This window comes from Phoxinus phoxinus (assembly GCF_949152265.1).
Source record: "Phoxinus phoxinus genome assembly, chromosome: 2".
NCBI classification, from domain to species: Eukaryota; Metazoa; Chordata; class Actinopteri; order Cypriniformes; family Leuciscidae; genus Phoxinus; species Phoxinus phoxinus.
In genome coordinates this window covers 35982772-36007884 of record NC_136877.1, presented here as the reverse complement: position 1 = coordinate 36007884, position 25113 = coordinate 35982772, and the positions used below count along the sequence as shown (strand labels likewise).

Sequence of the window (25113 nt, the reverse complement as noted above, 5' to 3'; positions counted from 1 at the left end):
ACACATGGATATATATTACCAGATAAGAAGCTTTTGATCAAGGCTATTTTATTAATGCATTTCAAGTACTTCAAAAAATTACATGTTGTCGCACAATACTTTTTGCAAAGTACTTAGTAAAAATTTTCAAAAGTGAGCGCAAAGAAGAGAAAAAAACCTACAAATAAAGCAACAAAAAAATAAAGAAAAGAAACTGTATAAAACACAGCGGACATTAAAATCAAACAGTAGTATTAGACATTTTCTCCATCTTGTTTTTCATATTCTGTCCACACACCATGCTTACATATCAGTGCACATTACTTATAAACTTAAAGCAAGACAAGCAAAAAAAAAAAAAAAAAAAATGTAATTAAATTAAATTCTAAGCCAAATCCCCTTACAAATTCAACCAAACCCATTTCCCACAGGATATCACAGAAATGATTTATTACTTTGAAGCCAATTGCAGTTAAGTCAAGCTCACTAAAAACCCCTTTCCCATTAACATTTAAAGAGACATACAGAAATGAGATGATTTAGATCTAAAGGAGGACTGAGCCAGGAATTCTTATCTTCAAGAAACAAGCAAATCATCCATATTTTAAATGCATGCCCTTAAAGGATGCAAGGTTATTTGAGAAGACATTGGACTCTCAGTCACACTAATAGGATCCCATTCAGCAAACAAACAGAAGATAAAATATTCCTGGTCTGTTGAAATACAAAAAAGAAAGAAAGAAACTTTGAAAAAGACATTTGTAATGCATGAATTATTTCTATCCCTCTTCCTTTGCAAACGAGTCACACACAAAAGAAAATCAAAAGCACATTTACAGAGAATGGAAGGAATAAAAAAATAAAAAAGTTGGTTATTGTTGAAAATAATTAGCATGGGCTGGTTTAGATGCACTATATAGGCAACACAAGGCATATGTATTGATTATATAGGCTGCTAGTCTGGATCTTTTCTTATTCGGCTATAATAGAGGTAACGACTGAAAATTGATAAAGGTTTCTTTGTATACATATCGATTGGTGTGTAAAAACATTCTAAAGGCTCCACAGCTTGCTTCTATCCTCTCGATCTCGTTCTTTCACTAATGCACGCCACAGAGATTTACTCATTTGTGCAACTGTCCACACTTTCCTGTTTCCTACATCTTATTGCAAAACAATAAACCCTGTATTGTATGTATATTTTAAAAAAAAACTTTCCTGATGTTGTGCTTTTATTTTTGAGTCTGTCTTCTGTGAACAATATCATTGTCTGGGTCTCAGAAGGATCATGGTTACTGGGTGAACATAAAATAACAGTGACTCTCAGCAGATCAGGACAATTGCAATCTTTTTAACCGTCCCCCCTCTCAATAACTCCCTCGCCCACATGGAAGGAAGATCTGCAGTTCTTTAGTGGTTATCAGCAGAAGGAAAAAAAGAAACTCAACCAGGTGAAAGTGCTTTGCACAAATGCATACGTCGCTTTCAGCAAAGCGAATCTGGTAAAAGGCCTTCCACCAATAGAAACTCTCTGTGCTGTTATTTCCTATTATATCCTGAGTGTCTATTAAAACATCCTTAATTATAATTATCCAAAAGAATGAAAATGACACTACTGGAAAAAAATAACAACAATGTATTTTTGTGATTTCTGTACAATTGCACGCAGGAGAAAAAATGAGAAAGCTTCAGAAATATAAGCTTTTTAGTCCTTTTGCTTGCATTTTAAAAACATCTTAATTACACATTGGAAAAGGAGTGTCTTTAGGAGTCTCTCTCAGCCGACAATGATTGGCAGAAAAATCTGTGACTTCCCATCATGCTCATCTCCACAGGAGGGTGGCAATTCCAAAAAATGATGATAAAAAAAAGATAAAAAGGGGGGAAACTTTAGTGGAGAGAACAATGGTTGTAATAACGTGAGAAAGAAAAGGAAAAGCAGAAAAAAAAGAGAACAAAAATCTTAGATTCTGTCCTCTTGCTCATCACTAGCTTCTGATTTTTTTTCTCTCTGAGCTACGCAGCGAAAGCTTTGCTGGCTCCCAGAGCAGTGGTTTCTTACTCTTTAAAACGGTTGTTTTCTTAAGTATAGTCCTTTGAAGTCCATTTCATTTTTGCCAGTTTCTTAGTTTGTTGTTGGGGCTCATTGATTGATTCAGGTTACTCTTTGGAGTGAAGTGTTTCCCACTGTAGGCACTAGGAAGAACCAAGGCAATGAGGCGGCCGATTCAGTGGCGCATCTGGCCCATCTGGTAGTTATCTCTCTGGTTGCGTTGGCGCTGTGGCTGGCGCTGTGGTTGGGTCTGTGCAGGTTGCTGGCCTCGATTTCTCCTCAGTGTGCCTAGAGAATAACACACAAAGGTATGATTAATCACCCTACTCTATTAATCACCTGATTTTGGAATAATTAAACACTGGTGATATGACCTGGCCGAATGTCGCCTCTACCACTATATAGTCTACGACTATAATAAACCTTAAATGTGTTTTTCTGACTGGGGTAGAGTCAAAATATTTGGAGTTATTTGCCTTTTTATACTGATCTTTAAACAAGTCTTCTACAATAATTATGTACTTTAAATCGTTCATTTGAGTAGTTTTTCTATTAAAGATTGGACATAGGAGTTTTGTTTGTTTGTGTGATCTTTTAAGGTTGTAGTCCAGATTAAAGCTCAGTGTACTTAGTGATATATGCATACATAGTGCATATGACTTACATTTCAACATCAGCATAGTACGGTATGTGGTTATGCGCTTTGCTTTTTGTTTTACTAGTTTGCACATTGTTTTACAGAAATAAAGAAACGGTTGAGACGAAACAACAAACTACTGAAGACGACAATGACAACAGATGGCAGTGTTGACAAAGGCTCGATTAAGAGATACCCACAACTCCGTTTAAAATACAAAGACATTTTTATTGGTCATACCGTCTGGAAGAATGGAAGAAAAAGCGCAGACACTGGACAAGGATGGAACTTTCTAGTATACTTGTGTTGAGCGCCTGTTCACGCACATTATTAAATACTTTCTCTTTTTCTTGGAAGAGAAAGACTGAATTTTAAATGCATATATCTGCTAAAAGTGAATTATGTCAACATTTAGGTGTACAGTAGTACCGGTATATAGATGAGCTAACAGACATGAAAACTAATTTCATGTTTTTTTTAAGTGCCGCTATTATGTTATTTTAAAGGCTCCTAATTTTATTTTGGAGGTTGCCTACAATAGGTTGACATGCATCCAAGGTCAAAAAAACACTTTAATTTTCTCATAGTATACATTGCAGCATCACTTCTTTTCTCACAATGTCGAACGGTTTGATAAAGGATTCTATCTCTCTAAACCCACCTTTCTGAATACCTACTCTGCTCAGGTTGCCCAGACGGTTATGTTTAATCTACCGCTTACAGTGCGTGTTGGAAACGAAACAATCATTACCATATTTGAATTTCAGCTCCGGAATCGTCCTCAGCACTTGTATACACAGTGATATAAACAGTTACGATAGCGTTGGTTCTACCGTTTCAATACGAGTCCTCCTCCTTTGGAAGTGCATGATAAGTGGATTTATATTACAGTGTTTGATGGTGGGTCAAAGTAGACGTTATTCGCAAGCAGCCAAAGACCATAGGCTGGAATTATGCAAATGAGTTCAAGAAGGAAGAAAGACTGGAATTACTGACGACTCTTTTCAAGCAGTTCAGAATCGGTTCTTTCTTTTGGGAGACAATAACTCCATTTATCCCACACTTTGATCTTTGAAACTTAGCAGACCTTTCACAATCTCATACAGCTATATTACATACTACATGAAAAGTAATATCCGAAAAAGCCTACGGTAATAGGGGCATTTTAAAAGAGTGAAACAACCTGTGTAAGATGTTCTGACCCTTTCATGCACAATCCTGTATTTGATCTGGTTGACCACACATACAGATTTTGAGTTATAACCCTCTTATACACAAATTATCACTCCATCCACCGTGCATGAAATGGGAATTGGTGAATGGCTGTAGTTTGTGGCCATCTGGGACATCGTTCCTGGTTGTGGTTTAGTAGGGGAAAGTCTGAGGTAATTTGGGGTATATGGCAGTGATTCAGAAAGGGGTCATTTAGGGTATATTACCTGGCAGTGGTTTGGGTGGGGGTAATTTAGGGTTGCTGCTAGGTGTGTGCACACTGCAGATCTTGATAAATCCAGCCATCAGCATGATGAGAGCAATGCCCATTAAGAGAACTGCCCACCAGTGCTCCTGAAACACAAATATTCAACATGAGATTAACACTGAAAGAGACAAATAATACTGGTCAGCGAAATATCACTTCTTATGACATTTATAGCGGTTAAACCCACAAACAAATGTAGGGAAGCATTATTTAGGGATTACATATTTGAGACACTTGCCACTATCCACTGTGCAATGCTCGTGTAAAGCTCAGGGTTAAAGATGGCCTTCTTAAGCCTTGCCAGAGGGCCGTCAGCATCCACCAGCCTACACCTCATAAAGACATCACAGTAGCCTCTGAAGTCATTACAAGGAGAGCCAGGCTGTAACGTGATGACTTTTTTATCAAAGAACTTAGCCCATCTCTCGGAGCTAGTGCTGCTGCAAGTGTTGGGCTGACCTACAAAGACAAAAAGAGAGAATATGTGCAATTACTTAAATGTTAATTAAAGATTGCTGGGGTCTGGACTGCATGTTTGAGAAAGCTGTCAGTGACGGCATGCATTTCTCACCCTTCTCCATACAGCACACATGACACAGCTCTGTCTCGTCTTTCCCCTCCTCAGTGACACAAGTGCAAACTTCTAGATGATGCCTCTGACAGATAGAGCCAGAGCAACCCTAAAAGAGGAAGAAATTCAGACAAAATGTCCTCAAAACAAAGACGCATTGCACACACAAATGCTTGGAAGTTGTATTAGCACTGAAACAAAGGATTTCATTTGTGCTAACATAAAAATACTCTTTAATACCAAGAACAAATTGGTCAAATTGTATTTCAAAATCTGTTTTCACTTTGACATTTAATTCTTGTCTTTTAACAGCATTGTCAGTGATCCAGTGCTGTAAACCACAAAACATTAAAGTCCAAGGGGGTGAAAACATTCAATAGGTACTGTGCAAAACGAGCACACAGGTCATGATGCAGCACCTACCCCATTAATGCAGACTTGGGTATTTGAGTGGCAGGATGTCAAGTTTTCTTTAGGCGTTGAGGTGGGGCATTGGGCGGTGTTTCCATTGCACATGCCCTTGAGAGCACACTCAGATTCGTCCCTACAATTCACATCTTTGCTCTTAAAGGTACACTCCGTTGTGCAGCATGGACCCTGACTGGGACTGCAAGAGAAAAGTTTTGAAAAATTAATGCTTTATTGCACTTAATGAAAAATGTGTTAACTTAATAACAAACGACTGATAATGACACGGTAAAGGTAATGCAACCTTAACCTCCGGAGTTACGTAATACAAGTTAAGACCAGAGGTTATAGTAAAGGTATTGCAAAAAATATATTTCAGATAAACTACAGTGTATAGAACTTCTGTTAAGCAAAAACGGATCTAAGGATATAAGATTCTAATGAACATATGGTATGATGTTAAAGCCAGAGTTATTTTAGCATAATTTATATACTATTATAGTATGTATTAATATTATGAATTAGCTTGTATTTTTTAGTTTAAGATTAGTTTAAGTTACAGTAATTTTGTTTTGTCATTTGTTATATTTATATTTAGCTTTATTTATTTTTATTTCAGTTTGAGTTTTAGTAATTTTAGTACTTAAACTTGTTCATTTCAGCTAGATAAAAAACATTTTTTTTAATCTTATATTTATATTTCAACTTTATTTCAATTTAACAAAAAACAATTTGTAATAGTTTTAGTTTAAAATAAGAATAACAACACTGATGATAGAAGACTGTTAAGGTTCTTACGCACCTGCATAGAGCTTTTGGCTTCAGTTTACACTTCAGCTCATCTTTCTCATTGGCATCATAGCAGCACGTGTCCTTGCACTGGTCACTATAGCCACAGTCACACTGTTCATTAGCCTCAACCATCCCATTACCACAGATGGGCTGTCCAGATTCTGGAAAGGAACAGACAGTAAGAAAAAGAAAAAGGGAGACAGAAAAGTCTATTGTTTTATCATTGCCATATGATTAGGAATGGTGGAATTAGTTTTTTGCGTCTTTGATGCAACGTTGCTACAGAACAGCGCCATGAGCTCATTACAGTGACAATCCTCTCCTGGAGCAAACTCAGGTTAAGTGCCTCATTTGAGTCCATCGCCGTAATATCTCATGAATCGCTCCTGGTTACCAGCCCTGAGCCTTAAACACTATCATGTGCCATTTTCTTGTTGAAGGATAAAAGCTCACCGACAAAGCAGGAGAATCTCTTCTTATCCAGCACCTGGCTGATGTTGCGAATGCTGCAGATGGAGAACTTGTTGTTGTTGAACTTGTCTCCTGATGTGGCTCTGGCATACATGATGTAGTTGCCTCTTTCTTTCTGGTCCTGAGTCTTAGCTTCTCCTGGAGTGCAATCACTTCCTGAGTCATGCTGGAAGACAGAGAAAGAAAGGCAAGTATAAATCAGCAACAAGAATACAAACACAATTGAAATATTCACTATCCCTGCAGTGCTTGCCTGGTTTACCACTGAAGCTAAGAAGGGTTGGAATTGGAAACCTGGTCAGTTAGTACCAGAATGAACAAGAAATACTAAGGTTGCTTTAGGAAGTGCTACTACGGCCAGCAGGGGGTGCTCACCCCGCAATCTGTCCAGGTCTATTGCAACATGAAAGGGATAGGGATTGGACACAATACTGTAAAAATAAGGTCTTGGTTCTCTGTGGTCATTAAAAATCTCAGGGTGCTCCTTGAAAAGAGTATGCTTGTAATTCATTCATCATTAGAGCGTCAAATTCTCTAATTTTGGCATTCTAATATTCCCTATGTACACAGGTTGGCATCCTAATCATGCTGAAAATCAGCATAAAGCTGGTTTACTGGTCCTAAGCTGGTTTAAGGAGCCTGGCCAATCTAGTCACCAGCTGGTCTGATTGGTTTCCAAGGCTGGCCATGCTGATGTTTAGCTAGGCTGTCTGACCAGACTGGGAGAGCAGCTACAGTAAAAACCAGCTTAGGTTGGTTTAAGATTTTTCCCAGCAGGGATAGTTTCTATTGCTTCATTCAGTTAAATACTGCACATTGGTGGTACATATACCTCACATTCTCTGTAAAAACCGTTGAGTGTGTGAAAACCTAAATATCATTATGCAAAAAATATTCTCCTCACAGCTAAACAACTTTTTCAACAACACTTTTTTTCAGTGGGCCATGGGCCAGTTCTTGGCAATTGCTTTTAAACTGAAACAAGTTACAGAGGACTGAGCAAAACTAGGTCAGGATATTTTAAAAGTCTGGCTAGATCAATCTGACAGTTTAAAGGCAGTACTGTAATGTGTGCTAAATTCTTAAAGCATCAGAGGATACGATTAATTTGTTCATAAAGGATTCAGCTGAGGTGTGTAGTCTACTGCTTATCTGTCTAGGATGCTCCACATGTAGTGAGAAGGACTCACCGGAGAGCCGAAGTTATGTCCGACCTCGTGAGCGAAGGTGATGTGGGAGACTTTAGGGGGAACATGTGAAGCGTAGTTTTGCACTGTGATGATGCCGGTGTTCAGAGACTTCTTCTTGCCATCAGAGTACTGTTTATTCTGCTCACAGATCCCACCAGAGCTGCCTGCAAACACACATAAGAGAGGCATTAATTAAATATCATTTAAAAAATATTTTATATTTTTATTTATCACTTAATTTAAATGTTATCAGTATCCTCCTGTGAATTCATTAGGGAATTAAAAGAGCCATTAAAAAACAATACAATATTGTATACAATATTGCTCTACTCATAAACATGAAAAAATAAATCATTTATACAGTACAAGCATCCCAAGACCCGTAGACGTTCAAGTGAATGTAATTAAAGTGTTAATTTTTCAAAGTCAAACTTCTATCCTAATTTAATGTGCAGAGCAAGCTAGCTATATTACCGCTATAGTATAAATACTGTGGCTCAGTCAACCTGCTGCTCTGTTTGTTTGAGCACCGCAACCATCCTGGCATAGCGACACTGGCTCAACCAATGGAATATGGGGGGGGGAAATGTTAATGTTCTGTGTGGCAGTACTCCCACACACCTTCTGTTTAAATTTGACTAAAGAAAAAGTGTACTGGCTGAAGTAGTGAAGTGTAGTAATTCACATGCTAGGTGGGCTACACATCTCACATTGAGAATCTTTATCCCATGAGTCACATACTTGAAATTTAGCATCTCAAGCCGTTTTTAATGACTGCATTTGCTAAACAAATACAGCTATAAAAATACATTATTAGCACAAAATAGCATCAAACCGTGAGCGTGCGTGAATTAATTGTCTGTTAAGTTCCCTGCATAACGATAAAAACACATATGCACACAAACATGTTCGCTGATTAGTTAGTTTGTTCACACAGCTGATTGGTTCAGCAAGACAGCAATTGCTGTTGTCCCTGGAGATTAGCCGGAGTGGGATCCAAGCAGCAGACTTTAACAATGCTATTGACAGCATTTTTGTGAGTATATGAGTGTGTTTATGTGTGTGCTTCCCCTCAAAAACAGCATTAAAGTGTAAATGTAGAAAGTTTGTTACTTTAAATGCAAAGACTCAACTAAAGACTTCATTCTCCCTTTTTGTTGAATTACATTCGTTCTAACATACACCTTAAGGTGCTACTTGGACACGTCATCAGTGATGAACCCGGGGTTATATATTATATATTTAAGTACTGAGTAATATTAATTAGGTACATATACTTACTATAGAGTTAGGGTAGGATTAGGGTTTGGTTGAGGGTTAGTTGCATGTAATTATGCATAATTAACTGTTAATACTATTGTAAGTACATGTAACATATGTAACAAGGACACTGTAAAATAAAGCGTTACCAAAATGTCTGTATCGTGAACTAAAAAAACTGAAATATGTATAAGCATTCAGACTCATCTGGTGCAAAAAACTCAATTGCCTTACAATAGGTTACACATTTTAATAAGTCTTCATTGACACTGAATAATTTAAAAAAAAATCAATACAGAACTTTTTTTTCTTTTTATAAATTAACTAGAAAATATGTGTTTATGCAACAAGCTGTGTCCTCAAGAGTGAAAAGCTAAAGAGATGAGAGAGATGCACACCCCCCTAGCAACTTGAATTCATGAATAGAAACAAACACACATAAAAGGTGATGAAAAGAATATCTCACTTTCAAGGTGTGCATGTCTGTGTTAAAGAAAGGCAAATATGTGAAAAACACTAATAGGGTTTTCATCAAGCAGAGCTTAAAGGCAAGTTGTGTTTAGCTTTATGGACCTATTCTGTATGCAAAGCTTGGATGCCGCTCTGCTCTTGTTTCTTTATCTTGAGAATAATGCAGTTTAAATACCTACTAAAAAATTAAGTGAAATTAAAAACATGGCACAGTAAAGTCTGATCAAATTTATTGTGTCAAACTAAATAAAGGCATATTTTAGACTTGTACTACTTCTATATTAATCTAAATATAATTACTAGACTGATCCTAACCACAGCCCTAAAAGGACACATTTAGCTATTTCTGGGGACAATTAGACCCCCAAAGTACAGCAAAGTAAACATGTGTACCGTATTTTCCGGACTATAAGTCACACTTTTTTTCATAGTTTTGCTGGTCCTGCGACTTATAGTCAGGTGCGAATTATATATCAAAATTAATTCATACTTCAAAACATTATCGTCTACTAGGGCTGGGACGTATGGATTTTTTCTTACCGTGGTTGAAAAGCAAGAAATTACCCCATATAGAAATATATATATGGACACTATATATACCTATATATAGAATACTATAAATATAAAAATATTTTTTTTACTGATGCGACTTATACTCCGGAGCGACTTATAGTCCGAAAAATACGGTACACGCACAGTGTGAGGACTTTCACTGATCATTTTATCGTCAGGCTGTGTACTGAGGTTAATGGAGACAACATGGCCAGTCCCACATCAACATCATGTCTGATTCGCAGGTCTTCAGCCCTGACTCGTCACTCGACATGCATTCTGATTTAATTTCAGATTAGCAGACACTAGGAAACTCACACACACACAAAGAAGGTTATAAATCAGGGAGACCCTGTATGTGCATCTCCGATCATACCTGAAGGAGCTCCGACCCAGGCCAGACCCAGGACTCCATCATCAAAGTCTCTATCTGTGAAGACGTAGGCTAGGCAGTAGTCATTGTGATTCTGCTCCGAGTTGAGCTCTAGAAATTTCTCAACACCAATGTTGGCAAATCGGAAAGGGTTGGAGCGATCCGACTCATCATTGGTAGTGTTGATCTAAAATAGAAACACAAACAGACTTCAGTTGAATACAACAGATGTGTACAATCTACATGAGATCCAGGATGGATGTAACATTTTGTGTCCTCTGTCTTTTTTCTTCTTCTTCTATGTAACCATGTTAGATGGTCATACAAGAATGTTGCGTTAAAACACTGTCAAATAAATTTTTGCTTTTGTGTCTCAAAACACCCACTTCTGTCCATGACTCTTTTAAAACACATTCTGTGTGAACAGGCCCCTTAAGCTGCCAGAGTCGAGCAGTAGCCTGGGACTAAAAGGAGAACTTTGCAAGTCTTCAAAGAGCTGCAGTATATGGGCTGACAAGCTTTTATTGACATCTGGTCAATACCGAGTGAGATCTATAACCCCTCTGTACAACTGTAACATCTTGAGCCAGTCGGTCAAGATGTAAGTTGTATTCTAACCAGGTAATCATGATGGATAATAATAAGAATATCCTGTTTAAAGTTCACATTAGATTAAATATGTCAAGAACTGGGCTTGACATTCTTACAATAACTACAAAACTGCCTCAACCCATATTACAGTTCCAATAGGAAATTACATTCACATAATAGAGTGCACCACATCTAAGAAAAAAATAAAAATAAAATAAAAAAACCAGACCACATCTCAGGGATCAGATAAAAAAAAAAAAAAAAGATATCAGTGAAGAGAGAAACACACCAACCTTGATTCTCTTCACCATGAAGCTGATATTGCGGATGCCCTGAAAATCCGTGCTTTGATAGATGGAGTCAATGGCCTTGACGTGACTGGAAATCTGCATAACCCAAAGAACAACCTTATAAATGTGCAATATAAAACACAGCAGGCACCACTTGCCATTAAGACACCTGTGTTTAAAGTGTACCTGTGCGATCACAGCCTCCCTGGTGCCATAGTATTTGAAAAAGAGGTGATCTGTCTGGATGAAGAGCTGACAGGTATTTTTCTCTGGCTGTGCTGCACGACGTTTCCTCAGGATCACCGGCCCATCAGTCATCTCTTCATCAATATGGTGGTTTGTCTGCTGCAGAGAAAACAGTAGGACACTTAAGAATTTAACTATCATTTATTTCAAAACAGAATTTAATCTTTCTCTGGTGTATTCTGGCCAGGTATCAAATTGAAATCTAAACTTCAGAATCATGGGAAAAAGAAATGTTCCAGATCTCCCTGTGTGACGGGGTTTCTGTTTATTTGCTAAACATGGTGCTAGTTGGTGATATCAGTGGTGTTCAGCTGAGATGTATAAAGGGCTGTTGGAGCTGACCTGGGTGGGCTCCTCCACTGCAGATGCCTGGTATTTCTTCATCTTCTCAAATACAGAGTGATCTGCACAGCCACCTTCTGATCCATACTTGTGAGGGTAATCTGGGAAGAGAAAATTCAAGAGTTGCTTGAAAACCAATGCAACACAATGCTTGTGCATTTCAAAACTCGTTGACATGTCCAGTCTCTAATTATGCAGCCTGCAGCACTTAACCTTTACTTCACTGAACTATTCATTTCATTAATAACTCTTTTATCTAGACTTAATTTTCCTTTTTATACATTTTTGATGGCTGAGCAAACACCTGTGCTGTTTGTCACAAATCATATCCCATCCCACATATATATATATATTTGTAATATTTTTATATTCAGGATTCTTTACTGGTATTTCTTATTAATTTGTAAAAAACAAAAACAATTACTGACCCCAATCTTTGGAACAGTAGTATACATATGAATGAAAACCATATATAAATCATCTAAATAAATCCATTGTTAATTCATTACCAAATATTTAAAATATACATTTTTATTATTATTGTTGAATAATACTATATTATTATTAAAAATAATAATATCACATTTAAAACAGCAAGTATGAAAGGTAAGAATTATTTTCGACAGAAAACTGATTCTGGACTACTTGATTTTGGTTCACTGCTTGCAATAACCAAACATAAGCAGAAATGAAAATGAGAGGTTAATCAAGTGTCTTCTATAGATATTTTATATTTTTAATGGAAAGTATATTTTGAAATCATGCCAGCATCCATAATGGAAAAGCATTTGCTCCCCTCCTGCTGGCATGTTACTCAACCAAAGTGATATCACACTCTCTCACACACACACACGGTTTTCATGTTTTATGGGGACATTCCAGACAAGGATTTTTATACTGTACAAACTGAATATTATCCCTTAACTGTCCCCTAACGCTAAACAGAAAATGTTCTGCATTTTTACATTATCAAAGTGTCATAAATCATTCTGTATGATTTATAAGCCGTTTTCCTAATGGGCTTTCTTTTTTTTCTTTTTTTTTATGGTATTAACATGGTATTACTATCTTTATGACATTTGGTTCCCATAACGTAGGGTTTACTAGGACCACCCTAGTAAACCTCGCCTGAGAGAACTTTAGCAACATTTTCTTTATGCAGGAAGTGGCTGTGGTGGAATAATGATGGCATGTACAGACAATGAATCATCAAAACGTGCTATTTAATGTGAGGGCATGGAGGAGTACACAATATGTATGTGGTTGCAGGTGTCTTGGAGGATGTTAGGGAAGACTGACAATCTGACCTCTGATCACAAGAACACAAATTTCTTCTATGTGAGCTTTATTGTCCCACACTGAATGCAACCCCATTCAAATGCAAATCTTTGTTGGGCATAACAAGAGAGACATCTGTCTAGAGAAAACGAGTGCAAAAGAAAACGACAAGTGCCTCGAGGAGAGAATAGAAATCTATCTTCTGAGATGAGACAAGTCTCTGACTAGTCAAAGTAATTGAAATGGAAGCATGGCAAGCTTTTAGCTGAAATCCCAGATTCATTTTTTACTCTTGAGAAAGTGAACACAATAAAATAATGTGGATTGTTTGAGTGGAAATTATTCATGTACTGACACATTTGATCTGACACCTGAAACACTGTTGTCGTGTAAATGAACGGCCAAAACACATAAAAAAAGTTTTACCCCTAAATCCAACTGTGGTTGTGACAGGTTGTATCATGCTTCAAGTGGCAATACAGTTTCAGTATTAACAACTCATACTGTGAAGATTGAGCTTATTAAAATATGCAATAATACCAGCTGAAATTCTCAGAAAACTCCATTATGGTGGACCTAAGCTGGCTGACTTTGCAAAGTATGACGCACACTTTTGCTGGTCCTGGAACAACCCAATGCGAGTATGTGGATGAGGTCAATGGTTAGAGGCAAATAACAAATTGATAAGAATTTTGCCAGCCCAAAACCCAACTCTTTATGTCAGTTATCCAATAATCCACATCAATAAAATTCAGTAGATGCACTCACTGTAATTAATGCATGTAGAAGAAATGACAAATTTCATGATTTTTACTTAGCTATTCTGTAAATTCTCTTTTCTCATCAGCCTCCAGGAGTCTGACTAAAGCTTTGCTGAAGCATTAAATTACTCAAGTGAGATTAGAAACAACAGCCCAATGAGAGAATCAATTATTCTAGGCTTTCCTTATTTAGAGAAATTGATTGAAACTGAGCCTAAACATGTTCAATTGCATTGTCACAATTGCTGATTGTATCATTTAAATGTCAGTGAGGTTTTCCTGTAAGTGTATGTTTCAGAAAGAGAAAAGCACCCACATTTCTGAGCCTGGCATGAGCCAGTGAGTGATCCAGAGTTCACTCCCCTCTCCAGCTGGCCACCTTCTGACCTCTGTCCTTGAGCTTCAATAGACCACTGTCAACCACAATTAACTCTTTCTCTTTCCCTCCCATAGATACAAACTCACTGTCCAGAACTGACCTCATCCATTTTTGCAGTGTTCATACATTATCTCTCTTTAGTGATCTCTCACTTGTTGTGCAAGTGCACACTCAACATGCAAGCTGGAGTGAGTCGAGTCAGTGTCTTCACAAGGCTTCCAGTCATCTGACCGTTTCTACAATGGTGTATGCGTAAGCTAGAGTTAGTCATCCTGTTTTTCCTACAACCGATATTGATACTGAGCACTTCATTACTTCACAGTATGACACAGCTGTGTGGAAAAGACACCATTTCCTTTTGCACTTCCACATGCAGTTAACACTATACTTTATAAATAAGAGAAAGCTACTTTCCTTGTTTCCTATATATTTTAGAAAGCTATATTGACCAATAAGCATCCAGCACCAGAATAATCCACTTTACAAGTTTATGTACACTACTGTTCAAAAGTTGGTCATATATACATCATATTATTTTTTATTTTTTTTAAATTTGACAGTTTCTTATGCTCTTATGCTCATTTATTTGATCAAAAATACAGTCAAATCTGTAATATTGTGAAATATTACTACAATGTTAAAACTGTTTTCTATTTTAATATATTTTCAGGAGCCTTTACTACAGTCCTCCAGTATCACATGACCCCAAATCGTTCTAATATGCCGATTTGCTGCTCAATAAACATTTCCTTTTATAAGTTAAATAATTGTACTGTAATACAATTGAACTGTAACTGTAAAATATTTTCCCTATAATTAATTTATTTCCAAATAATAATAAATAAATAAATAAATAAATAAATAAATAAATCATACTGACCCCAAACTTTTGGACAGCGCGGTGTATTAAGAGGAAAACATACCAGTTTACAAGCAGCTGATCTTTGACAGGGCTGTGATGTAATGTTTCACCTCTTTGTACTTGAGGACATTTTAACAGTGATAACATATGCTAGTGTTTAAGAGGCTTTATCAGCCTGATGAGCAGGAAAAGTGCACCACTATGTTTGATTGAGAGGGTGAGTGACTCAGACAGAATGCAACATAGAGAGCGAGACAAAACACAGTAAAGTCTAGTAGTGTTTCCCAACCACTGTGCAGCGGCACACTAGTGTGTCAGGTGTGGCGTGGAAAATTATAACTTTCAAAAAATAAATCTATTAAGAGATATTTGCCATCTAGTTGAAGTAAATATTCAGTTTCAAATATCCTGTGCATAGCGCTTCATCTTTTATATCATGAGCTTTTATGTATTCAACAACAAGAAAAAGTGAATGCGCATATAACTACAATAAACTTTAATGAAAATGTTATGCGATGCACTTAGTAATGCAGCAATTCCAGTGATGGACAAAACATCTGTCATATGCTGGTCAACACATGCAAGTGTCGGACCACATATAAAACCACAATACCAACTTTGACAACACGTTGTTCTATTATTTTAAAAATACGAGGTTTCCGCCTGGTATAATGTAAAATCTTTTAGTTTTTTATCAAAAACATAATAGCTTCCTAGAAGACCTTATTGTGTTCCTACCTCAAGTTTCACATTAAATGTGAGTACTACTTTTAATACAATATCCAGTTTTAATATGCCATTTGAAGCAATGCATGTTTGTGCAATTTTAGCTCTAAGTTTGAGCTTAGTGGCATGCGTTTTTTACTTATGCCAAGGCAAACAATTCTATTAAAATAAAGGTTGGGAAACACTGGCCTAGAGCACACTAGAATCCTCAAGTTTGTTGCCTTTGACCTTGTATTCTATGCCTTAAGAGGAGAAGGGGAAGCTCACTGCATTTTGCTGTGTCCTAACTGGTTTATTTCTGTGCCAATGCTTTATATTACACTAATTCACTCAATTTCATTCTCATGATCCAAAACACCTTTTCAAAAGATTATAATGACCAACATATGCGCTGTAATATCAACATTAACAGCACTTTTCCATCCAAAAGCAATCAAAACATGCAATTTGAAACCAATTCCATGTTCCAGCCATTTTAACAGCTCTCATCACACTCAAGAGAGTCTCAGAACATCAGTGATTGGAGACAGACCCACTCAGACACATTCATTATCATTTCCAAAAAAAAGCAAACATGATATGGATCTTCAACTGTGTGTAAACGTGATTATGCTAAAAGCAGTTTATTTACATTTCCAGCATCTAAAGCTGAGTTCAGGAACTTGTTAGCTTCAAACTTTTATTTATGTACACTATCATTCTAAAGTTTAGGGTCAGTAAGATTTCAGTTTTTTTAAAGAAATGAATATGTTTATTCAGAGAGGATGCATTAAATTGATCAATGGTGACAGTAAAGATCTCTTTTTCAAATTAATGCTTTTCTTTTTGCCCTTTTTTATTAAAAGAATCCTGAGGAAAAAAAACAAAACAAAACGCATCATGTTTTCCACAAAATTAAGCAGCACAAATGTTTTCAACATTAATAATTAAAATAAGAAATGTTTTATGATCACCAAATCAGCATATTAGATTTATTTCTGAAGGGAGAAACTAAAGATTGGAGTAATGATGCTGAAAATTCAGCTTTGTCATCACATGAATGAATTACATTTTTATTATTTTAAATGGAAATATTATTTCATTAGACTTCTTTCAAAAACAATTACAAAACCTTACCAACCCCAAACCTTTCAACAGTAGTGTATAAAACAGGGTTGTTAGCTAAATATATCTATATAATCTAAAGCATCCATAGAAACTATAACAACTCTACAGACATAAATCTGATCAGTAAACTGGACACATGCACAGTAAAATGCACAGTAAAATGCACAGTATGAAATAGGAGATTATTAAGGATATGATATAAGTCACTCTAATTCTAATATCAGCTTACCGATGTCATCCTCATGGTAGATGACTGAGTGGTAGGGCACATTCTGGTCTTTGAGGTATCTCTCTGAGGGTTCTACGTAGTATGTACCATGACGGCTCTTAATGAAACCCTCAAACTTCCCATCCACGATAGAGCCATGGGTCAGAGTGCCCTTCTCACCTGCAAGATAAAAACAAACCAAAGGTTAAAGACCAAATGCAATTGTAAAGTTAATGTAATGTCGTGAAATATGGAGGGAAAATGTATAAAGAGATGCTTCCATATAATGATCCAGTGATTCATCTCTTCTATTATAAACACACCGAGCACATAACGCAACTAAGCTCTTGACCTTCAGAACAGTAATGAGCTCAGCAACCCGCTACGGTCTCTGACGATCAAAGCAGACCCGTCCTTCATCTACAGACTTTAGAACTTCATCTAGAGCTGCACCACAACAGTGGGCAGATGGACATCAACATTTACACTGAATCATTTAGAAAATGCTTTTAATCAAAGTGACTAACAAATGAGGACACAACAACAAAAATAAGTAATAAGGAGGCAGTAATTGTCTGAAATGTCAACCAGAAGCAAGAACAAATGGATACATTAGAACATTGGTACAACAATTTAAGTTCTTATTTTAAGAATTACTGCATTAATCCATTAATGCTTTAGTTTGTTCTACGGTTGACTTATTTACCTTTTTTCCCCAAAACATACTATGCAGCTATTTTGCACTTTAACAATCAATGTGAACATATACCTATACACATTTCCATAGAAACCTATGCAAACCTCTCAATTACAGAAAAAAAAAACAGACATATAAAAGACATTCATGTAAAATAAATTCAAAAGTACTGTTGATAAGCAAAAGCAAGTTAAGCAACAATTACATAAAACTACAAATCACACTACATCCAGTATAAAACAGGGTGAAACATAAAACAGAACCATTATACAGTTTTTAAATGGGTTAACAGTCAAGTACTCAGAGAATACTGTACATGTCTTTAGACATTGTTTGATAGTGAGGAACTGGGGAAATTATTTTACAATCGAGGAACAGTGGAAGTTACCTACATCAAAATTTGAGGAGCAGCACATAAACAAACAGGGGAGTTGAGCTTCCTGACAGCACATCCTGGAAATTCTGCTTCAACTTCAAACAGACTCCCAAGTTCTACTTGTGTGTACATGAACTCTTAAATAACAAAATATAGAAATCAAAGAACAGACCAACAAAAGGAGCTGTTGTCCATAATGTTCTAGACATCTTAGGCTAGCAAAATCTCAGAACATTTTTGCTTGTTTCAAATGATGGTCCACATTAAACAAGACAAATGAAACAGTAGCTTTGAACGTTTCACAAGCGTTGGGATCTTACAAGCACCGTAAGTGCTTTAAAAGAAAAAATGGTTTAAAATGGTTAACAGCGTTTTATCAGGAGCTCTCTGCTATCACAGTTAAAAGGCTGTGGGAAAGCGGTGGTGTGTTTTGTCTGTTTCTCGGGCAGAGAAGAACCACCTGCAATCTGGTTTCTTTCTTCAGAATGGAACAAGCTCTAAAAGCTCTTGAACACTTCATCCCTAAAACTGATAACAACACAAGAGGAGATTCACTCTCCTGCCCTGTGTAACATTAAACTACTGCTCTCCTCCATCCCTCCCTGACCGTCTGTTCTCACGCTTACGGATTAAAACAACAGGAAAGCTGATGAGGTGAAGCATGAAGACACCCAAGAACATAAAACAAGCCAAAGCCAAGAAGGATATTGGCACAAAATACTTATGAAGTCAATCCTAATAAATGGACTGAATTTGACTAGAAGTACTCTGGTGGCTAATGAGTAGGATTGGGGTAGAGATGACATTCACTTCAGAGTAAAAAAGACGAGTACAAAAAAGAGAAAAATGCTAAATAATGAGAGAACGAATGTTAATGTCAATGTTATCATCATTCCACAGAGAATTTGCAGTGCACCGTCCCAGCCTACTTCAAACTCTTTTCTGTAAATATTAGAGGTTACAAGATTAGGCACCAAGTGATGTTTATCCTTTAGAGAGCACAAATAGAGCTAATGGATAACAAAGGGCGAGAGAAAGCACAAGAGGGTTTGTTGAGAAAAGGTGAAATATGGACATTTGTGAGTGTAAGCAACCAAAATCAGGCTTTTTTTAAAAGACGCAAAAGTATCACAGAATGATTTCATGTGACAAGTGCCTACATATTCTAAGTGTCCTGGGAGTATACGACAGGGCTTAGTTAAAAAAAAACAAATGTTTTAATGTATTCCTTAGCGATATTCTTAACCTTGGCCATTGGTGCTTCTCTGCATGGCTGCAGGACGTGTCTTCATGAGACTCGAGCCGCAGTTCAATCCATGTCGCCCAGAAAAGTAAAGATGAACAAAAACGTGACCTGAAATACAATGCCTAGAAATCCCAAAAAAGTATCCGTGTACTTTCTTCACTGAGTCAAATATAACCGGCCAGGAAATCCGTTCGTCTGATAACAGTAAGAATGACGGTTCACAGATGTGAATGTGATAACTTCTTGTCACGACGAACACAACGGATATATTCACCTCAGAGAAGAAGGTACGTGGGTTGTATTTCATGTCTCACCAACACCAGGGTGAGTAAATCATGACTTGATTTTCATTTTAGGGAATCTCTTTAAAGACCTTTCATTTTAATCTCTTTAAGGATTCTTTCATTTCAAGCCTTTTTGAGAAAGACTCAGAATGCTAGAAGAGATCGTTTTTGATTTGGACAAAAATGTCCTTAAAATGTAGTCATGTTGTTAATATCTTGCAGTTTTAATTTTCTTTGGGTATATTTTCATCAACAGTACATTTGAAATAAAATATATTAAATGCAGAGGCGTCTTGTCTTCACCACTGCTGGCAAAAAACAAACAAACAAAAAATGTCAATGAAATTCTCATCAGTTTTCATACTTAAACTGTCAGTAAAAGTTGATCTGGATTGTCGTTCTCCATTTGTGGTGTGTTCAAAAATCTATTGCATTTTAAAGGTGAGCGATAGCATTATTTGTTAGGGTTTATTCATCACAACATCCAATAAAGAACCAGTTCAGAGCAGTCCACAACCACATTCACTTCCTCAGGCCTGAAGTCCTCCACTCATCCTTATCAACAGATCACATGAACGTCATCTCCTGGCAATACTCAATAACCAGTTATTATGAAACATCCTGTGGTGAGCAGGAAATTACATGAATCTGTTCAGAGCAATTCAGAGGCTGAAAGGATGTGTCAGAACTAGGGTCAGGGGAGAAGCTCAGAGACAATGAGATAAGGATGCCTGATCAGAGAAAATGGAAAGTCGCTTTCATCCTCCAGTAGGCAGTCTGTCCATCATTTAAAGTACATAGGTAATTCTCAGGTCTCACTAATGCGTGTTTATCGCAAGCTGTACCCATCATCAATCAGGTTCAATAGCTCACCGGCTTCAAAGTCCATTACAAGGTACATAATGAGAATATTAAAGGTGATGAGGCATTTGCTAATGTAAGGTCCTGGTGTCAACTCAGAAGCCTCAGAAATGATCATGCAAAAATGAAGAGTAACTGAACATGACATTTCATTCACTTATGCAGAAGATGAGTTCTGAAAACACAGACTCCACTAAAATGCTCAAAACTTAGTATGCAAGTTATATGTGGATATAACTATAATATGTGCATTGATGGCATTAAAATCAACAATGACAGCAGACAGTTACATAATCTAACATAAGAACCAGCCAATTATAGTGTGCTAGTAGAGTAATTTTGTGTTTGATATTTAGGACTGAGAAAGAGATAATTTGAAATAATTTCAGTCTTTTGATAAAAATAATACAATTCTAGGCATTAATATTGTGACAGAGGATTTGGTCAGCGAGTTACATGAGAGATAAATGAGGTGTGCAGTGGTCAAATATCATCATTGCAGGACGTGTGCATCAGAGGTTCTGCTCTATGACAGGGCACACCTTCACTTTCACCTTTTACAAACCAAACGAAGAAAGAGCCTGACTCTATACCCCTTACAACTTTAACAATAAAACGCAGCTCAGAAATGTCAGAAATAATCGATACATTTCTGCCCGCCCGACACTTGAAACAACACAACCTTGCTTCTGCAGCAATGTTTTCTAAAACAACGTCTGAATTTTACTTTTTACGTGGAGTGAGAAACTCATGAAAAACATAAACCATGAGAAATCCGATCAGAGCAGTCAGACTGAACATAGCAATTTCTGCAGCTAGTGTTGATAGTTTTGGGCCAGTGATAAACTCTTTGTTAAAAAATTATTTTCCAGGACAACAACAAGATTTTCCAGGACATTTTACATTTTCTTTTAGGGCGTGTTTCACGCTTGGCATGTTCGGTCCGATTAAAAGGAACCCTGGTGCGATTCCTCTGTTAGTGGGGTTCATTTGAATAAGTGTGAACGCTGCCTTTCGAACTCTGGTGCGCTCCAGACAAGCAGACAGAGACCACTGAAAAGATGGGTCTCGGTCTGCTTTTAAACTAACTCTGGTGCGGTTCGAATAAAATATGAATGCAACGGACCAAAGACATGCAAACAAGCCAAAAACAGGAAGATGAGACCCTAAAAAGGACAGAATGCTCACGCATTCCTGTTTCCCCCCCCCGGTACAGGCATCAGAACTGCATCTCCTTGCAGCAGATGTTTATGTGTGAGACGGAGGGATTCCCGCCACTGTTTTGACTCCTTTATACATTTTGTAAGCTCTTCACGAGTGCTTTGGATGTTCGGTAAGTTCCGTCTCGAAATAAAGGCTACGTCATAAAAGCCGACCAATCAGGTTGTGAACGTATCCCTATGCCCTTAGGTGGGGTATATTTAGGCTCGGTGTTAAAAATGGCAATATGAACGCTAAGCAGACCAGGACTAAATGGTTTTTTATTTGTATTGGTCCGGAACAAAATAAAAATGTCCACGTGTTTTCCAGGACTGGAAAACGTATCAATTTTCCAGGTATTTTAAGGTTTTCTAAGATGTGTGGGAACCTTGTTGTTATTACATAATAGTCTGCTAGGAGAAATTTTAAATAATTGTCTGATTCTTACACTACCGTTCAAAAGTTTTTGGTCGGTACGTTTTTATTGTTGAAAGATTAATACTTCTATTCAGAAAAGATGCATTCATTTGATCAAAAGTGACAGTAAATATATTTATAATGTTACAAAAGATTTCCACCAGTTTCCACAGAACCATTAAGCAGCACAATTGTTTTCAACATTGATAATAATAGTAGTGTTTGTTTGATTATGCAGGAATTCTGAGTGTATTCTTTACAGTCAGTGATTTTAGTCAGAAATAAGTTTTTTTTTTTTTTTTTTTTTTTTTTTTTTTTACAATTTTCTCTCTCTTTCTGACAGTGTTGAAACGGAGTATCATTCCATTTTTACGCAGACGACACGCAAATGTACCTACCACTCAAGCGCTCTACTAGTGCATTTGAGTCACTTTTAGAATGCCTAAACAACGTTAAAATCTGGATGGCTAAAAACTTTTTAATGCTAAACGAGGAAAAAACAGAGGTTATTATGTTTGGTCACAAAAACTCGGCAGAAATTATATTGGACTCAAGTCCCCTGGCACCGTACTCGCGAAAAATAGTTAGAGATCTAGGCTTTTTAATTGACAATAACCTAAAATTTGACAAACTCTGTGGTTCGGTCATGTTTTTATAATTTGCGTCTACTAGCGAAAACCAAACCTTTTTTATCAAATAAAGACTTCGAAAGAGCTATCCACACTTTTATCTTTTCAAGGCTTGATTTTTGTAATTCGCTGTACGGTGGCGTCACCGCTGCATCGTTGTCTCGTCTACAATCGGTGCAAAATGCAGCGGGGAGGCTTTTAATGAGAGTTAAAAAACATGAATCAATAAAACCCGTCCTAGAGTCCCTAAACTGGCTTCCTAAATAACTACTTTTTATTTATAAAGCGCTAAATAATCAAGCCCCACCATATCTGGCTAGTCAGCTAACGCCATACAACCCCCTCCAGAACATTGCGCTCAGAGACCCAGAAGTTACTCATAGTGCCCAGAACACATCGTCTCCACAAAGGTGACCGGGCCTTCGCGGTAACAGGGCCGAGACAGTGGAATGAGCTGCCACTATCTATTAGAACTGCAAAATCACTTTCCATTTTTAAGAACTTGCTGAAATGCCACTTGATGTCATTAGCCTATAATTAGATAGTCGAGATGTTTTTATATGTCGTGTATATATTGTCTGTGCGTGTTTTTCGAAGCTTAGCTTATGTTGTTTTTTACTAAATTCTGTATGTAAAGCACTTTGGTTCAACTTGGTTGATGTTTAAACAGTGCTATATAAATAAACAAACAGTGTTGCTGCAGAGGCAACGGTCAACTAAATAAGCCTAGAAAAGAACGAAGAAATATATCGGATGTTTCTAATAATAATTAATCAAGGGTAACCTTTTTCCCCTAAATCATAAGAAAAGCACAATCCCACAAAAAAGTAGTTTTATAAAAGAAGATTCTCTCAGATAATCTCCTCTCTTTTTTAATTACTCTCTTCCTCACATGAGCTGCACAAAATCACTCTACATCTTCAAAAACACTGTACACATACAATAGATGGATGCAACGTTTCCGTGGCAACAGTCCAGAGGATGTGTTGAGGTGGACACATGTGCAAGTGTGTGTATGAGATAGTGCTGAAAAGGTTCCATGCTTACCATAAATTTCTCCAGTGTAAATGTGAGAGGTGTCGTAGGGGATCTCTTCTCCAGAAACTTCCACCTTCAGATCGGGAGAGAAGAGAGAGGTGTCCCTCTTCATCCGAAGGTTAAAATGCCTGATGAAAGGAGACAGAGAAAGAAAACAAGATTAATGGACTGTAAAGTTGCCCATGAATGTACACAACGGGTCCCAACAGAGGTTGATGCGTACAAGACACAATATTTGAGATGCTGAACAACACCAAAATACAAATAGTCTGAGCCAAGAATTAGAATGCAGAGCATTACTGAAACTGAGATAAGGGAGGAATAAGGAAAGTCTGCCAACCAGCATTTCTCAAAGCCAAAATAATTTTTTCCTCATTTACTAGCATTTATAATCAAATAATATCTTCCCTTCAGATTATTCCATTTCCCATTAGGTCATTAGGATTCTCCAAAAAACACTAGGTTAGGTGCTTGTGAATGACTCACAGGGATTCAAAATGAGTAATTTGGGTTATTAACTCGTGGCATACTGACATGTAGGAATGTGTAATGGAGTGTACTGTGCACTGGATGTGAATACAGAGGTATTCTAGCTGAATACATGGTGGATTAAAGAGAAGAAAACAAGTCACTGGGTAAGACCCCACCATCAGGCCCAGAAAGAATCTGCCAACCTATTTTCTGCACTGGAAATCTTTGGATCTGTGAAATGGATTTAAAATACTTCACTTCTAATAACAGCAAAAACAACGATCAAATCATCCATACTTTTATTAAAAAGACGCTATAATATATATTTATTTTTTCATATACGGTCCACTTTCTTTGTTTAAAGGTACAGTGTGAAGGTTTCGCCACTAGAGGTTACTTATTCAAAACAATAACATAGACGTAGCTTGGCACTTTGACAAGCTACTTACTTTTGTTTTTGTATGGGTTTATTAATTAATTAAAATTTTTTGAACGTTCACCAGTTTCCGTTTCCTTCTCACATAGGCTACGGTGTTACACCACCATTAAAAAAAAAAAACATGTACACACAGATTATAGCCTATATATTTACTCCATGAACTACCTCTACAAACATGGAAAACAGTGGTAGATGGACCTCAACCTTTATGCTAATGAGAAAATCCAACGCAAGTGTGAGGGCACCAAGCGAAACATGATTAGGCCTATGTATTTCTCCTCCGCTAGCGATATGGCATCAACCACATGCAAACGCAAATACTTTTTCATATACGGTTTATATTTTGTATAGCCTAACAGTTATATCTAATAACGTATTAGACAGGATTGTTAAACAGATCGTAAAATGATGAAGACGGAGAATGTGAG

The 25113-nt window shown here is 37.0% G+C and overlaps 1 protein-coding gene across 2 annotated transcripts in view; it reads right to left on the bottom strand.

Annotated features, from left to right (window-relative positions):
* Nucleotides 1-31: 31 nt before the first annotated feature.
* Nucleotides 32-25113, bottom strand: part of adam10a (ADAM metallopeptidase domain 10a) — a 64554-nt gene continuing 39472 nt past the window's right edge. Inside the window, exons 3-16 of one of the 2 annotated variants that reach the window (XM_079587469.1) lie at nucleotides 23785-23903; nucleotides 17049-17207; nucleotides 11707-11807; nucleotides 11305-11463; nucleotides 11122-11214; nucleotides 10241-10424; nucleotides 7582-7745; nucleotides 6374-6557; nucleotides 5931-6081; nucleotides 5144-5327; nucleotides 4721-4829; nucleotides 4388-4608; nucleotides 4109-4235; nucleotides 32-2320 (exon numbers count right to left, since the gene is read on the bottom strand). In XM_079587469.1, the coding sequence (XP_079443595.1) occupies nucleotides 2208-2320; nucleotides 4109-4235; nucleotides 4388-4608; nucleotides 4721-4829; nucleotides 5144-5327; nucleotides 5931-6081; nucleotides 6374-6557; nucleotides 7582-7745; nucleotides 10241-10424; nucleotides 11122-11214; nucleotides 11305-11463; nucleotides 11707-11807; nucleotides 17049-17207; nucleotides 23785-23903 (2068 nt within the window). In that variant the 3' untranslated portion in view covers nucleotides 32-2207. The remainder of the gene's footprint in view (nucleotides 2321-4108; nucleotides 4236-4387; nucleotides 4609-4720; nucleotides 4830-5143; nucleotides 5328-5930; nucleotides 6082-6373; nucleotides 6558-7581; nucleotides 7746-10240; nucleotides 10425-11121; nucleotides 11215-11304; nucleotides 11464-11706; nucleotides 11808-17048; nucleotides 17208-23784; nucleotides 23904-25113) is intronic. The other variant, XM_079587470.1, reaches the window with a different exon arrangement.